This window comes from Penaeus monodon, chromosome 17 (genome assembly GCF_015228065.2).
Source record: "Penaeus monodon isolate SGIC_2016 chromosome 17, NSTDA_Pmon_1, whole genome shotgun sequence".
Lineage (NCBI taxonomy): Eukaryota > Metazoa > Arthropoda > Malacostraca > Decapoda > Penaeidae > Penaeus > Penaeus monodon.
The window spans coordinates 44,310,778-44,325,777 of record NC_051402.1 but is presented as its reverse complement, the minus strand read 5'-3'; the positions used below and the strand labels follow the sequence as shown (position 1 = coordinate 44,325,777).

General features: G+C 35.7%; 1 protein-coding gene and 8 non-coding genes across 9 annotated transcripts; 1 reads left to right on the top strand and 8 right to left on the bottom strand.

The window, feature by feature from the left end:
- Positions 1 to 2,379: 2,379 nt before the first annotated feature.
- Positions 2,380 to 2,469, bottom strand: Trnay-gua. The gene is given in 2 exon segments: positions 2,380 to 2,415; positions 2,433 to 2,469. It is a non-coding gene; the product is annotated as a tRNA-Tyr (tRNA).
- Positions 2,470 to 3,299: 830 nt separating this feature from the next.
- On the bottom strand, positions 3,300 to 3,389 carry Trnay-gua. The gene is given in 2 exon segments: positions 3,300 to 3,335; positions 3,353 to 3,389. It is a non-coding gene; the product is annotated as a tRNA-Tyr (tRNA).
- A 214-nt stretch (positions 3,390 to 3,603) lies between these two features.
- Positions 3,604 to 3,693, bottom strand: Trnay-gua. Its single transcript is given in 2 exon segments — positions 3,604 to 3,639; positions 3,657 to 3,693. It is a non-coding gene; the product is annotated as a tRNA-Tyr (tRNA).
- Positions 3,694 to 7,205: 3,512 nt separating this feature from the next.
- On the bottom strand, positions 7,206 to 7,295 carry Trnay-gua. The gene is given in 2 exon segments: positions 7,206 to 7,241; positions 7,259 to 7,295. It is a non-coding gene; the product is annotated as a tRNA-Tyr (tRNA).
- A 234-nt stretch (positions 7,296 to 7,529) lies between these two features.
- On the bottom strand, positions 7,530 to 7,619 carry Trnay-gua. Its single transcript is given in 2 exon segments — positions 7,530 to 7,565; positions 7,583 to 7,619. It is a non-coding gene; the product is annotated as a tRNA-Tyr (tRNA).
- A 1,284-nt stretch (positions 7,620 to 8,903) lies between these two features.
- On the top strand, positions 8,904 to 12,316 carry LOC119583937. The gene is made up of 4 exons (XM_037932648.1): positions 8,904 to 9,014; positions 9,845 to 9,986; positions 10,482 to 10,601; positions 10,729 to 12,316. Exons 1-4 carry the CDS (start codon positions 8,971 to 8,973, stop codon positions 10,840 to 10,842), a joined length of 420 nt encoding a protein of 139 aa, XP_037788576.1. The 5' UTR covers positions 8,904 to 8,970; the 3' UTR covers positions 10,843 to 12,316.
- On the bottom strand, positions 11,985 to 12,074 carry Trnay-gua. Its single transcript is given in 2 exon segments — positions 11,985 to 12,020; positions 12,038 to 12,074. It is a non-coding gene; the product is annotated as a tRNA-Tyr (tRNA).
- Positions 12,317 to 13,650: 1,334 nt separating the features above from the next.
- Trnay-gua lies at positions 13,651 to 13,740 on the bottom strand. The gene is given in 2 exon segments: positions 13,651 to 13,686; positions 13,704 to 13,740. It is a non-coding gene; the product is annotated as a tRNA-Tyr (tRNA).
- A 236-nt stretch (positions 13,741 to 13,976) lies between these two features.
- Trnay-gua lies at positions 13,977 to 14,066 on the bottom strand. Its single transcript is given in 2 exon segments — positions 13,977 to 14,012; positions 14,030 to 14,066. It is a non-coding gene; the product is annotated as a tRNA-Tyr (tRNA).
- Between the last annotated feature and the right edge of the window lie 934 nt (positions 14,067 to 15,000).

The following is a 15,000-nucleotide window of genomic DNA, read 5'->3' as shown; positions in this document are numbered from 1 at the left end:
TTCTATGTTCATCCAGTAAGCTATCACATCACTGGGAAACGTTTGATACTATCGGATTCCATTAGATGGTAGTATGTTGATATATATAATGCTAATACCTTATCCAAATCAGTGAATGAGATTTTCTTTGTTTTAGAATAATGTGTCTACCGAACTCGTGACTGAAATCTGTATTTATGATAATTTATAATTTCTATCAAGATAACAGTCTTTAATTGCAGACTATTGCAAGCAATTGCAGACCATATTGTCATGTATGATAATGAGGATGATGACAATTTTGATGACAATTATGTTGCTTGATGTGAAAATGATAATGATGACGATTGTCATAATAGTGGAACTAATAATGATCTCAACAGCGGTAATAACAATGGTGATGATAAAAGTAACATCAACGATAATGACAATAATACTATCACTATTACTGACAATCATGATTATGACAAAAACAGTAAGAAATCACAATAATAACAATTAAATGATGATGACAGTTACACTACTGATAACAATAACGATATTAATAACGGATTTTTTTTTATCACTGTTACTTACTACCATTAGTACTACTTAACAGTAAAAATACCCTAATCAATACAGTCAATAATAACGTGCCAAGAAAATCCATAGCGTTCTGAACAGCGCCATTTTATTCGCGTTCGGCCTCGTCTGCGCCTTCCGCGTTGCGCCGCCGGGGAGGGCGTGGTCAGGGAGGTGAGAGGAGGCGAGGGGAGGGGGGGAGGGGAGAAATAGGGGGGGGGGGAGGAGGAGGTGAGGAAGGGAAAGTGAGATCTCACACGAGTAACGTTAATCTGTTTCCTTTGGTAGAACGGTTCTGAAGCAAATATCCGTAGGTCATTGGTTCGAATCCTTTTCGTGGGATATTTTGCACCATTTTTATCTGAATAATGATAATCATAATACAACTCCCCATATGGTAAGCAGTAATAGGCGTAACAACAATGATACCGAGACTAATAATAAGCATAATTATCTCCAATAGGATCATCATATCTAACATTATTATTGATATTATAGTAATATCTATCATCATCATCATCATCACTGAGTTATGATTATCACCAAATTATCATTTTCCTTCATTAATTTATCTGCAAATACTTTAATTCGCATATTTCATACTGGAGGGAGACAGATGAGGCGGGGGTGAAAGTTGCGCAGTGCGTGATTCATTTTTTTTTCTTCTCAAATTGAAGATATTCATGACGAAATCTTTTGCAAATGTTCCGAGTTCGAATCCGTTATTTCTTAATAAATATCTGCTGTTTTCCTTGCGGTTATAGATTAACGAGCATCATAATGGCCATATCTTTCTGTGTTACGGTTATCTACAGTATTATTAGGCATATTCCTCTGTTATGAATGCTCTTATTTATTTATGTAATTCATGCTGTTTGTGTGTGTTTTTGTGAACACATACTTATATACCATTTAGATTGTTGTTTCTAAAGTCAAAGTGTGAGTAGTTTCAGCTGTTAAAAAGTTTTTGGGTTTAAAAAACAGCAAATAGTTCATTCACCGGCGAAACTCACATGCAGTGTTGCCGATTCTAGATAGAGGTTTCATACACACATATATGTTTATGCACACACACACACATATATATGTATATATACATATATAACACACACACACACACACACACACACACACACACACACACACACACACACACACACACGCACACACACACACACACACACAAATATATATGTATATATACATATATACATATTTTCAGCATCTCCATTGACATCATTACAATTAACTGATATATAACACACACACGCACACATACGAACACATATATAAACACACACAAACAGTTAAGATATATAAATATATATGTATATATATATATATATATATATATATATATATATATATATATATATATATATATATATGCATACATAGACATTAGACACATCGATAGATATCTATAACTCACCTTCTCTATCTCTCTTTATCTCTCTCTCTCTCTCTCTCTCTCTCTCTCTCTCTCTCTCTCTCTCTCTCTCTTCTCTCTCTCTCTCTCTATATATATATATATATATATATATATATATATATATATATACATATATATATACATACACACGTGTGCACGTGTAATCACACACACATATATGCATACACACACAAACACACACACTGACACACGCACATATATATGTGTGCACACACTGACACAAACACACATACACACTTATGCACACACACATATATGTATGTATGTGTGTGTGTGTGTGTGTGTGTGTGTGTGTGTGTGTGAGTGTGTGTGTGTGTGCGTGCGTGCTATATATGAGTGAATTGTACTGATGTCAATGGGGATACTGAAAATAGTTACAAAAATTATCCTTCGAACCGGATTCGAACCAGTGACCTATGGATGTCTGTTTCGCAACCAACTACAGTCCACCGCTCTACCAACTGAGCTATCGAAGGAGCTGACATCGTTAGACATCATTTCCAACTTTCCCTTCTTCTGCCTCGCCTCCACCGTCGCGCGCCGCTCACTCGCTCCCAACAGCGACAGTTTCCAGTCGCATTAGTAGTTGTGTTGCAACGGAAGCAGTCACAAGCATTGCATCCCTAAGTATCTATAAGAGCAAGGGCGAGGAAGTTGATCACACTATTTTGGAATCAGCTGTTTATGATTCTAACAACGTTTTTATAGAATATATTTGCCATATAAAGTGTATCAGATATATCTGTGTATTCTTTTAATTTGTCGCATCATGAAATGTTATGATTTCTTTAACATATATATTATTACTGTAGATAACCTGCGTTATCTACATACGTACATATAAACACGTACCCACACACACACACCATCTGGATGGTTATATATGTGTGTGTGTATGTGTGTGTTTGTGTGTGTGTGCATATGCATATATATACATATATAAGTATGCATATATATACATTTATACATATATACATATATATGCATATATACACATATATATGTATATATACATATACATATTTTTTGAAGTTATATCCTGGCAGGTTCACATTAGCAATGCCGTCTGAATAGGAGTCCAACTTTACTAGAAACGTCATGAATCTTGTGTACTTTGCTTTACACAAAATATATACACGTATATTATGCTTTCGCACACCACGGTCCAGTTCCCGTTGTACTGATAAACAGATATTGTACACTGAAGAATTATCATACTATAACGTTACATGTGGTTCTGGTTCTCGAATAAAGGTGAATAAGTGAAGCTGTGATAATGATGATGAACAAAATGACGACAAAATCTTCCTTCGAACCGGATTCGAACCAGTGACCTATGGATGACTGCTTCACAACCAACTACAGTCCACCGCTCTACCAACTGAGCTATCGAAGGAGCTGACATAGTTGCACATCCTTTCCAACTTTCCCTTCCTCTGCCTCGCCTCCACCGTCGCGCGCCGCTCACTCGCTCCTGACGGCGACGGTATCGAGGCCAGGATTTTGAATTTATATTGTCGTACCTGGTTATCTTAAAACAGTGTGCGTCTGCGAGAGTGAGAGAGAGAGAGAGAAAAAAAAAAACTCAATAAGTGATAAAAAGGAAAATATCCTTCGAACCGGATTTGAACCAGTGACCTATGGATGTCTGCTCCACAACCAACTACAGTCCACCGCTCTACCAACTGAGCTATCGAAGGGCTGATATCTTTAGACACCATTTCCAGCTTTCCCTTCCTCTGCCTCGCCTCCACCGTCGCGCGCCGCTCACTCGCTCCCAACAGCGATGTGGTGGAAGGGCACGAATGCTGTACAGTTAATTTGATTATTTTGTTTTAGAATTGATTATCATTTTCATTTCTAGGTTAAGAAAAGATTTATATCAATGTCGATAATAATGATGAAAGCAGGTTTTATCATAACCAAATTAACATCATAAACAGTCAAATGAAGATGCCAAAAAAATCACACACGAAAAAAGTTCTTTGACTTACAAATCATAACCGAAATATTAATTATATCTTGCACGCTCGACATTGCTCTCAGATTCGTATTGTTTGGGGCAACTTTGATTCTTAAGCGTGACCAAAGAAATAATTTCAGTGGAATGATATGTATTAGATGCATTTATATCAGATGAAGTGTTCTAATTAAGAAAATGTGTCTCTTTAAAATTATCAATCCCATGATTAGATGTTGATAATCTAATTGTGAGGCATGAGGCAGCAAAATCATCATCGTGCTTTATCCCTGGTGGTAGTAATAATAATAGTGATAATAATTATACTAATAATTATTATAATGATACTACTACTACTACTAATGACAATGATAACATTAATAACAACAACAACAACAGTAATAATTATAATAATTAATAATAATAATAGTAGTAGTAGTAGTATAATTATACTAATACTACTACTAATAATAATGGCAACAGTAATAATAACAATAATGATAAAAATGATAATAATAATGATAATAATGATGATGATGATAATTAGAATACTACTACTAATGATAGTAATGAAAATGATAATAATAAAAATAATGATACTAATGATAACAAAAATAATGATAGTAACATTAATAATAGTAGAATTGATAATAATAGTAATAATGATAATAACGATAATAATAATAATAATGATAATAATAATAATAATGATAATAATAATAATAATAATAATAATAAATAAATAAATAATAACAATAACAGTAACAACAACAACAATAATAATAATAATAATAATAATAATAATAATAATAATAATTATTATTATTATTATTGTAGTGGATAATTAAACTCAGTAGAGTTAAAGATGTTAGTTTGGTAGCGTGTTACCCAACTACAGGTAATGTCCTTGTGGGTTTTGGCGTATTTTGAGGATGACTCTCAGGTGATTTGAACGTGATCCCGTAACCTCAATAAAAAGAACAATAAAATGACATCACTGGCTGACTAAAAAGGCAACATAAAAGAGAGCATCCATATTATACATTTATTACGCACAAATCTTTCGAACATAACCAATACACAATACAACACACCATGCTCTTACCTGGAACAGAGGCAACCCACCACAGCACGAGAAGCACCAGTCAGCCAGCTAAAAATCCAACGGTCTGTCACCAAGATAAAAAGCCAATCTCCCGTCTGACCGACCTGGCTTGACCTTTTATACTGGGGCTTCCCGCGCTTGCTGATGATTTTACCCATAATGCAATTCATTTTATTTCTTAAATAGTGTTATAGTGAGTTTGGAATAAGTTTAAATATACATAAAATAAAAAGAATAATAAAACTATACAAAAATGGGCACGTAGAATAAATAAAAGACAGGAAAGTACGAAAAAGTGAAAGAAAGGGATCCGTGAGGGAAAACGGGAAAACACAGAGAAAAAACGAGAGAGAAACAAAACTAAGGTGAATTAGTCGAAGGAAAAAAGGCAAGAATAAGACAAGGTAAATATAGAATTCATTCTTATTAAAAAAAAAAAACTGAAAAACAGCAAAGCCACGTCATCTTGCAGGGCGAAGGAGTCCGTAGAGTTCCTATACAGGTCCGTAAACGTCAGGGGAACAGGCGGCCCGAAAGCCTGCGGGGTGACCCGCCTGAAGCCAGGGGAAATTCACTACAATCATTATTATTATAGTAATAAAAATAATTATGATAATAATAAGAGTGACAATAATGGTATTATTATTATTATTATTATTATTATTATTATTATTATTATTATTATTATTATTATAATGATAATAATAATAATAATGATAACGATAAGATTTATGATAATCGTAATGATAATGATAATCATAATAATAACGATAATACTCATGCCAATGGTAATAGATAATACCTATCATTATGATAATAATGGTAATGATGATAATAATAGCAACAATAAAGATGATAATAACACCAACAAAATCACTGCGGGTAATAAACAATAATGTTTATGATAATCAAATGGAGATGGTGCTTAACCTAATTACATAAAAAGCATAAGCTAATAATGATAATAATAATTGCGCATTTATGATCATTTAAATTTTGAAGTAAGCGAAGAAGTGTAAAATCAGACCCCAAACCCTTCTAGACAGAGCTGGCAACGTCGCATTTGCGGTTTGAGGAATAAATGACAGGAAAGTAAATTTATAATGGCTTTCGCACTCTCTTGGACCTTCGGTGAGACACAATTCATAGGTTCGAATCCTCCTAGGATAGATAGTTTTCATTTTTTCATCTGCTTATTATTAATTTGGGGAAGATTTGAACCTATGATTTAAGGGTTCAGAATTCTTTTGTTTTTGTTTTTTGTCCAGTGGCGTAGGTGTATCGAAAGGCGTTAATTAATGATCATGTTATGATTCAAGGAAACAAATTATGTATTTTAGAAAAAAAAGTGTTATAGCTTATGATATAACTGTCTTTACCCTCCCCCCCCAAAAAAAAAAAAAAAAGTGATATTAGCTCAACTTGGGATGATAATTTGCCTCTATATGCTGTGTGTACAAAGCTCAAGGAACATCTCAGAATGTAAACAGTAATGACTTGTGACAAAAATAGATATATGAATTAGGCAAAAAAAGGGTAAACAAATAAAATTAGTAAGAATATGTGATCAAGATGTCACTACGATAAACCATCTTCGATAAATGAAACGACGTTATTGTGTGACCAGTATTAGCAATCATACTCCATATTCACAAGGAATACAGATATAACGCCAGGCATATTTGATCAATGTAACTTAGGACACTTAACGTCCATGGCAATAAAAAGGTTGGTTGCTTGAACAAATTAGAAATAGTGATTAGGAAATAATTGTTGCTGTTGTTATTATCATTATCATCGTTATTATTATTCTATATCATTGTGGTCATTATTATTATCATTATCATCAATGCTACAAAGAATTCAAACAAAACTGATTATAACTATGAGGCAAGACCTAGTTAATTCAGTTGGTTGATACCTATATGACATAGGGCACTCATCAGCATGTAGACCAGGGAATTTCCATTTTATCTATGACATTTTACTTAACATCATTAAAGATTAAAAAAACACTGCATAAAATAAAAACGTTTCATAATGATCTGATGTTCCATGACAAACTAATGAAAATGAGTTTATACTGATAGTCATGGGTATGATGACGGTTATGATCATGAAGATAGTAATCATGGCAATAAAAAGTATCCTTCGAACCGGATTCGAACCAGTGACCTATGGATGTCTGCTTCACAACCAACTACAGTCCACCGCTCTACCAACTGAGCTATCGAAGGAGCTGACTTTAGTAGATATCCTTTCCAGCTTTCCCTTCCTCTGCCTCGCCTCCTTCGTCGCGCGCCGCTCACTCGCTCCCAAGAGCGACGGTTTCTAGGCCAGGATTTTAATTTTATTTCGTGGTACCTGGTTATCTTATAACAGATAGTGATTGTGCGTGTCTTTGAGAGAAAGAAATAGCCAGACAGACAGGGAGAGGGAGAGACTACCAACAAATAAACAGAAAAAAAATTTCCTTCGAACCGGATTCGAACCAGTGACCTATGGATGTCTGCTTCACAACCAACTACAGTCCACCGCTCTACCAACTGAGCTATCGAAGGCGTTAACATAAGAGGACATCCTTTCCAGCTTTCCCTTCCTCTGCCTCGCCTCCACCGTCGCGCGCCGCTCACTCGCTCCCAACGGCGACAATTTCCAAGCGATTTTTTTTTTTTTTTTTTTTTCTTTTAGGCAGTTCAGTATTAGAATTATATCCAAATGCAGCTTCTTCTATAAAATTCCAACAGAACACCAAAACTAATAGATATGTAATACGTGCAGTACAATGATAAATTGCATGACGACTTCAGATATTTGTTCATGTATTCCATATCACATTCAGTTCTCATGCTTGCACACAACTGTCAGTTCCAGTTGGATATATCTAATGGAGTCACACACAAACGTACACCCACACAGTTACACACACATGCATATATATATATATATATATATATATATATATATATATATATATATGCATATATATACCGGTGTGTATGTGTTTGTTTTATCTAAAAATATATGAAAATATATGTGCATGAATGTATGTATATATCTATACATATATATGAACATAAAGTAATTGTACAAAATGATGAAAAGAAACACAGCCACGATATATATACTGTATATGTATGTATGTATGTATGTACGGTTTTATTTTCTTCAGCACGTGCGGACGCCCAAGGCAGTTCTGTACTTTTCCCAAGGGTACGCCACAACTCAGGTGCAAAAGGGGCTTTCGAGGTCACAAAACATGGTTGTTCGGTTAAATGACAATTTGAAGAGATTGATGCAACTGGCTTATTTCTAATATTCTTAAGAATAGAGATTTGAAGACTTTACAAGAGAACTGTTGAATTTTCTGTTATAACAATGAGAACGACTTGGTTACCGTACTATACACGACAAAGGTGAATCTCTCCATTCTATTTCTTGTTCTTGTTCTTTTACTCTTGAACATCACTGTAATCTCTCATTCTTACAAATCACCGTTCTAAAAAATCTCAAAAGATTGTTCCGAACGTAAAACTTCTTTATTGAAAATGTTATACATCCATTAAGTAAATAATTCAAATCAAGCGAAAACAATGGTTATCTGAGAATAACTCTAAATTTGATACCATCTTGAAAACATTAGAATTTGTTGTCGTTTGTCTTATTTTTACTATTCTTTTTACCTTTTTCTATTCTGTACTGCTTGTATTTTATTGATTCTTGTGTCTTTTCTTCCGTTCGTGAGTAAGCAAGAATGACATCACTGCCAACACTGTCATGTAAATCCGCCTTGACAACTATTTTGAAAATCTGGGTCCGTTTCTGTTGCAGGTGTTGATGGGAGAGTCCGTTTAGGATATAAAAGAGGTCGAACATCTCCCGGAAGTATTCACTTCGTCACCTCCCTCCGCCATGAAGGTCCTCTTGCTCGTCTTCGCCATCGTCGCCGCCGTCAGGTAGGCTCTCTTTTCTTTGCTATGTGTTATTCAGCGTTAAGTACAGGGCTATACTCACGAACATTTTCTCGAGTATTAGGAGTAGTGCTACACAAGTGTCACATAGTGCCTAAAAAGAAGCGTTTTCTAGGATATAGTGACATACATATGCACGTATAATACCCAACAAAGTTTTGCGCTCGTAGTCGTTAGTCGGTTAGTCGCAGATACTTCTTGTCAGGTGACTTTGCGAGATTTTCGTCGGAACTGGCAGCTGGGTCTTGATGAAAGTTTCTTGAGTACGGCCGTTACTAAGATGGATACCACAGCCTCATTCTGTCGTCTTAATATTGAAAGAAATAAGCTCTCGTATCCCCAGTGTGCATGAAAAAGCCGTTTGTATATCGCGGGTAGTCAGGGTGACACAAAAGGGACGCTATCGTTTAAAGTTTTTCCTTAGATACAGGAGATGTCTAAATTCACATAAAGAAAAAAAAAGGTAGAATACTGAAATGTCCAACATTCAGCAAGTAAAATTACCTAAAGGCTATTCAAAGGTATAATTCTTTTAACAATTCGTCCGGAATAGAAACTAGGAACTCTTGAAAGTTTGATTATTGGAACTGTGGAGGATCATTCCTCGGAACAGGCTCTACCTCAGACTCCATTTTGGGCCGAAAGGGAATAATCCCTTGTGAAGACGACGCCTCTTTCCAAGCACGTACTCTGTTCATGTTTAATTTCCTTTTGCAAATTGTTCCCGCAACGCTGAATGCTATTTCATTCCCATGGAGGTTCCTGTTCATGCATATCTATTTATTTATTTTACATGCTTGTTACCCCCTCTGCAGCGCCCAGACGGAGCCCTGGTGCCGCTGCGCCGCCTTCGTCACCTACGAGTACAACGAGATGATGGTGTACGAAGCACCCCAGATCATCATCGACTCCTGCCAAGACGACGCCGGACAGTGCAAGACCGCATGCGTCACCGAGGTGTGTTTGGTATATATGTATATGTATATATATATATATATATATATATATATATATATATATATATATATGTATATGTATATATATATATATATATATATATATATATATATATATATATATATATATATATATATATTGTGCGTGTGTGTGTGTGTGTGCGATTATGTAAATATATGTATATGTATATGATTATATATATGTATGTATATGTGTGTGTGTATGTATATATGATATTTTTTATGATTTCTTTTCTAAAGTAAAATAATGTCTCTAGTTATATATTCATATGCAAGTTAGAATCATTTTGATTTAAATCTGCCTAAAATCGGTGTTCGACTGTATGAATGCAGTGACGAAATGAAATTAGTGTAAGGCCTAGTTCGTATCAGATCGCTTTCAAATTTTCTATAAAATCTGGCTTTCGATTCCTAGAAAGTTTTACACCTGAAACTGCATTAAATCAGTTAAATCAACCGTATGCCTGTGTTGCAGCTGAACACCCTTAGCAACAACGGCGACCTGTGGCTGGTGCAGGAGAACGGCGACACCGTCGGCCAGTCCATATGCTCGTTCCTCGCCAATTACAACATTAACTGGATCGTCAACCACAGGGTAACAGCGTCTCTTATGTTGCAAATATTATTCAAATGAAGTTGTGATTGTGATTTCTTCCTTGTTTACTTGAGTGATGGAAACAAGGCAAATCTTACCTGAAGATAATTAATTCTCGGTCCCGCAGGTGTACGGCTACTTCGAGGTGTGCGGCGGCCCCTGGGAGTACGCGGAATTCGCGTCGCAGCAGCTGTTGTGTTGCGACGCAGGCGAGCACGATCACTGCATCGTCAGGGAATAATGGGGATTCACATATAAATAAAACATTTGAATATATTTTTTCTTTCCTCTAACACAATGATCCCAATCTTTCCTATACTGTGGCCCCCCGACCCATACATACTAATCTCCATGGCTCCGTTCAGATTCAGTCATTACGTTATGAATACTGTGATGTTGCCAATTACTATATGGCAAGAACACTATATGGAAATATTCCAATCTATTCATATGTAAAAGATAATTGCCTGCAATGCATAAAAAAATGCATATACATTGACTTCAACAGAGACTAAAAGTTATCTTTGGTTAAAAAAAAAGATCTACAGTTAATGTAGTGCAATATACCTTCATACAACATGGAAGGAAAAAGCATCAGCAGTAATTGCAGCGTGGAATGCTGGTGTTCCCGGGGTGCGACAAAATCCAGCTTAACTCGAAGTCATGATATCCATATTGCTTCATGCCAAATCATAGTACATGTTTATCTTAAATAGATTGGGAGCATGTGTTTGCGAGGAAGAGAGAGAGTGGGAGAACTCAGTAACTAATAAAAACAAAAACAAACAATGACCTATGGATGTCTGCTTCACAACCAACTACAGTCCACCGCTCTAACAACTGAGCTATCGAAGGAGTTGCTTCTTACAAGCACCACCTCCAAGTTTCAGGGCATTCAAGGTCGCAAAACGAGTTTGTTCGGTTAAATAACAATTTGAAGACATATTAATGGGTGAATGGCTATGTAATTGGCTTATTTCTAATGTTCTCAAGAAAAGATTTGTAAAATTTACAAGAGAACCGTTGAATTTTGTGTTATAACGAAACGACTCGGTTACTATACTATATACGACAAAGCTAAATCTCTCTTTTTTTTTTCTTTTTCTTGTTCTTTTACTCTTGAACATCTATAAAATATTTCATTCTTACAAAGCAGCAATCTAGAAATTCCCGAATAAAGGATTTTTTTTTCTGAGGTAAATTTTGTTTCATTCAGAGATTTTGTTCCGAACGTAAAACTTCTTTATTTGAAAATACTGAATTCCCATTAAATAAACAATTCAAATCAAGCGATGACAATGGAAATGAAATGACAATGAAAGTGAGTTATGGGCATGATGACGATTATGATAATGAAGATGATAATCATAGCAATAAAAACTATCCTTCGAACCGGATTCGAACCAGTGACCTATGGATGTCTGCTTCACAACCAACTACAGTCCACCGCTCTACCAACTGAGCTATCGAAGGCGCTGACATCAATGGACATCATTTCCAGCTTTCCCTTCCTCTGCCTCGCCTCCACCGTCGCGCGCCGCTCACTCGCTCCCAACGGCGACGGTTTCCAAGCAAGGATTTTGAGTTTTTATTTTCTTTTTCTTTTAGGCTTTTTAATATTAGTATTATATCCACATTATGGGAATATTCCAATCAATTGCTGCAGCACATTAGAAAAAATGCATGAAAACGCTAAGTAACCTTTGGTTAAAAAAGAAAAAATCTACAGTTAATGTAGTGCAATATACCTTCATACAACATGGAAGGAAAAAGCATCAGCAGTAATTGCAGCGTGGAATGCTGGTGTTCCCGGGGTGCGACAAAATCCAGCTTAACTCGAAGTCATTGTATCCATATTGCTTCATGCCAAATCATAGTACATGTTTATCTTAAATAGATTGGGAGTATGTGTTTGCGAGGAAGAGAGAGAGTGGGAGAACTCAGTAAATAATAAAAACAAAAACAAACAATGACCTATGGATGTCTGCTTCACAACCAACTACAGTCCACCGCTCTAACAACTGAGCTATCGAAGGAGTTGCTTCTTACAAGCACTACCTCCAACTTTCCTTTCATCTGCCTCGCCTCCACAAACACACTCACACACACACGTACACCCACCCACACCCACACAGTCACACGCATACGTGTATGCATATATTTGTATATATGTACATACATCATACATGCAAATACATATGCGTTGGTCACCACTTCCAGCTTTTCCTTCTTCCGGCTCGCATTTCAGTATTAATATTATATCTACATGTAACATTTTCCCTAAAATTCCAACAGGACACCATAACTATTACATGTGTAATATGTGTAGTACATTACTATACTAAACTGCATGATGATTTCAGATATTTGTTCATGCATTCCAATGTTGTGATGATATTGGAGTGAGTGCGTTTTTATTCTTATCAGTACACACACGTGCGGACGCAAAAGGCAGTTTTGTAAGTTTCCCAAGGGTACGCCACAACTCAGGTACAAAAGGGCGTTCAAGGTCGCAAAACGTGTTTGTTCAGTTGAATAACAATTGATAGAGATTGATGGATGAATAGCTATACAACTGGCTTATTTCTAATATTTTCAAGAAAAGTGTTGTAAAATTTACAAGAGAACTGTTGAATTCTCTATTATAACGAAACGACTCGGTTATTATACTATACACGACAAAGCTAAATCTCTCTATTTTTGTTTCTTTTTCTTGTTCTTTTACTCTTGAACATCTATAAAATATTTTATTCTTACAAACCAGCAACCTAGAAATTCCCGAATAAAGGAAATATATATATTTTTTTCTGAGGTAAATTTTGTTTCATTCAGAGATTTTGTTCCGAGCGTAAAACTTCTGTATTTGAAAATACTGTATACCCATTAAATAAACAATTCAAATCAAGCGAAGACAATTAATATTTGAGAATAATTCTAAACATAATGATCTGTTGCCCCAAGACAAACTAATGAAAGTGAGTTTATACTGTAGTCATGGGCATGATGACGATTATGATAATGAAGATGATAATCGTGGCAATAAAAAGTATCCTTCGAACCGGATTCGAACCAGTGACCTATGGATGTCTGCTTCACAACCAACTACAGTCCACCGCTCTACCAACTGAGCTATCGAAGGAGCTGACATCAGAAGCCATCCTTTCCAGCTTTCCCTTCCTCTGCCTCGCCTCCTTCGTCGCGCGCCGCTCACTCGCTCCCAAGAGCGACGGTTTGTAAGACCAGGATTTTATATGTATTTCGTGGTACCTGGTTATCTTATAACAGATCGTGATCGTGTGTATAAGTAAGAAAGAGAATGAGAATGAGAGAGAGAAAGAGAGTGGGGGACTATAAAGATGATAAAAAATAAAAATATCCTTCGAACCGGATTTGAACCAGTGACCTATGGATGTCTGCTTCACAACCGACTACAGTCCACCGCTCTACCAACTGAGCTATCGAAGGAGCTGACGTCCTGAGACACCATTTCCAGCTTTCCCTTCCTCTATCTCGCCTCCATCCTCGCGTCCCGCTCACTCGCACGCAACGGCGACGGTTTCCAAGCGAGGTTTTTGAATTTCTAGTTTCTTTTTCTTTTGGGCAGTTTGATATTAGTATTATGTCCACATGTAGGATTTTCCCTAAAATTCCAGCAGAACACCATAACTAATACATATGTAATATGTGTAGTACATTACTATAATAAACTGCATGATGATTTCAGATATTTGTTCATGCATTCCAAATCATATTCAGCTTCCATGCTAGTACATGACTGCCAATTCTGGTTGGATATATCTAATGCAATCATACACACGCACGCACACAGTCACATATATGTGTATGTATATATATGTATATATATGTACATACATCATAAATGTATATTCATATATATGTATCATATCTATATTTATATCTATCTTTACATATATATGTGCGTGTGTATATACATGTGTGTGTATGTGTTTGTTGTATCTAAATATATGAATATATATGTATGAATGTATGTATCTATACATATAGATGAACATAAACAAAGCAATATGTACACAAAGATGAAAAGAAACACAGCTACAATATATATATACTGTGCAAGTATTTATGTATGTATGTACATTTTTATTCTCATCAGTGCACACACAGGAGGACACCCAAGGCAGTCCTGCACGTTTCTTAAGGGTACCCCACATCTTGGTTCGGTTAAATGACAATTTGAAGAGATTGATCGATGGATGGATATGCAATTGACTTGTTTCTGTTTTTTAAAGAAAAGAGAGGTGAGGAATTTACAAGAAAACTATTGAATTTTCTATTATAACAGAGACAACAAATCGGTGACTGTACTATAAATGCTAAATCTCTATTGTTCTTTTACTCTTGGAGATCACTGTAACCT

Excerpts from the sequence above, each read along its gene's own strand:
- LOC119583937 (XM_037932648.1), top strand. The coding sequence starts at position 8,971 with ATGAAGGTCCTCTTGCTCGTCTTCGCCATCGTCGCCGCCGTCAG. Across the intron at positions 9,987-10,481 it reads AGACCGCATGCGTCACCGAG|CTGAACACCCTTAGCAACAA; the intron begins GTGTGTTTGGTA and ends CCTGTGTTGCAG. Across the intron at positions 10,602-10,728 it reads ACTGGATCGTCAACCACAGG|GTGTACGGCTACTTCGAGGT; the intron begins GTAACAGCGTCT and ends TCGGTCCCGCAG.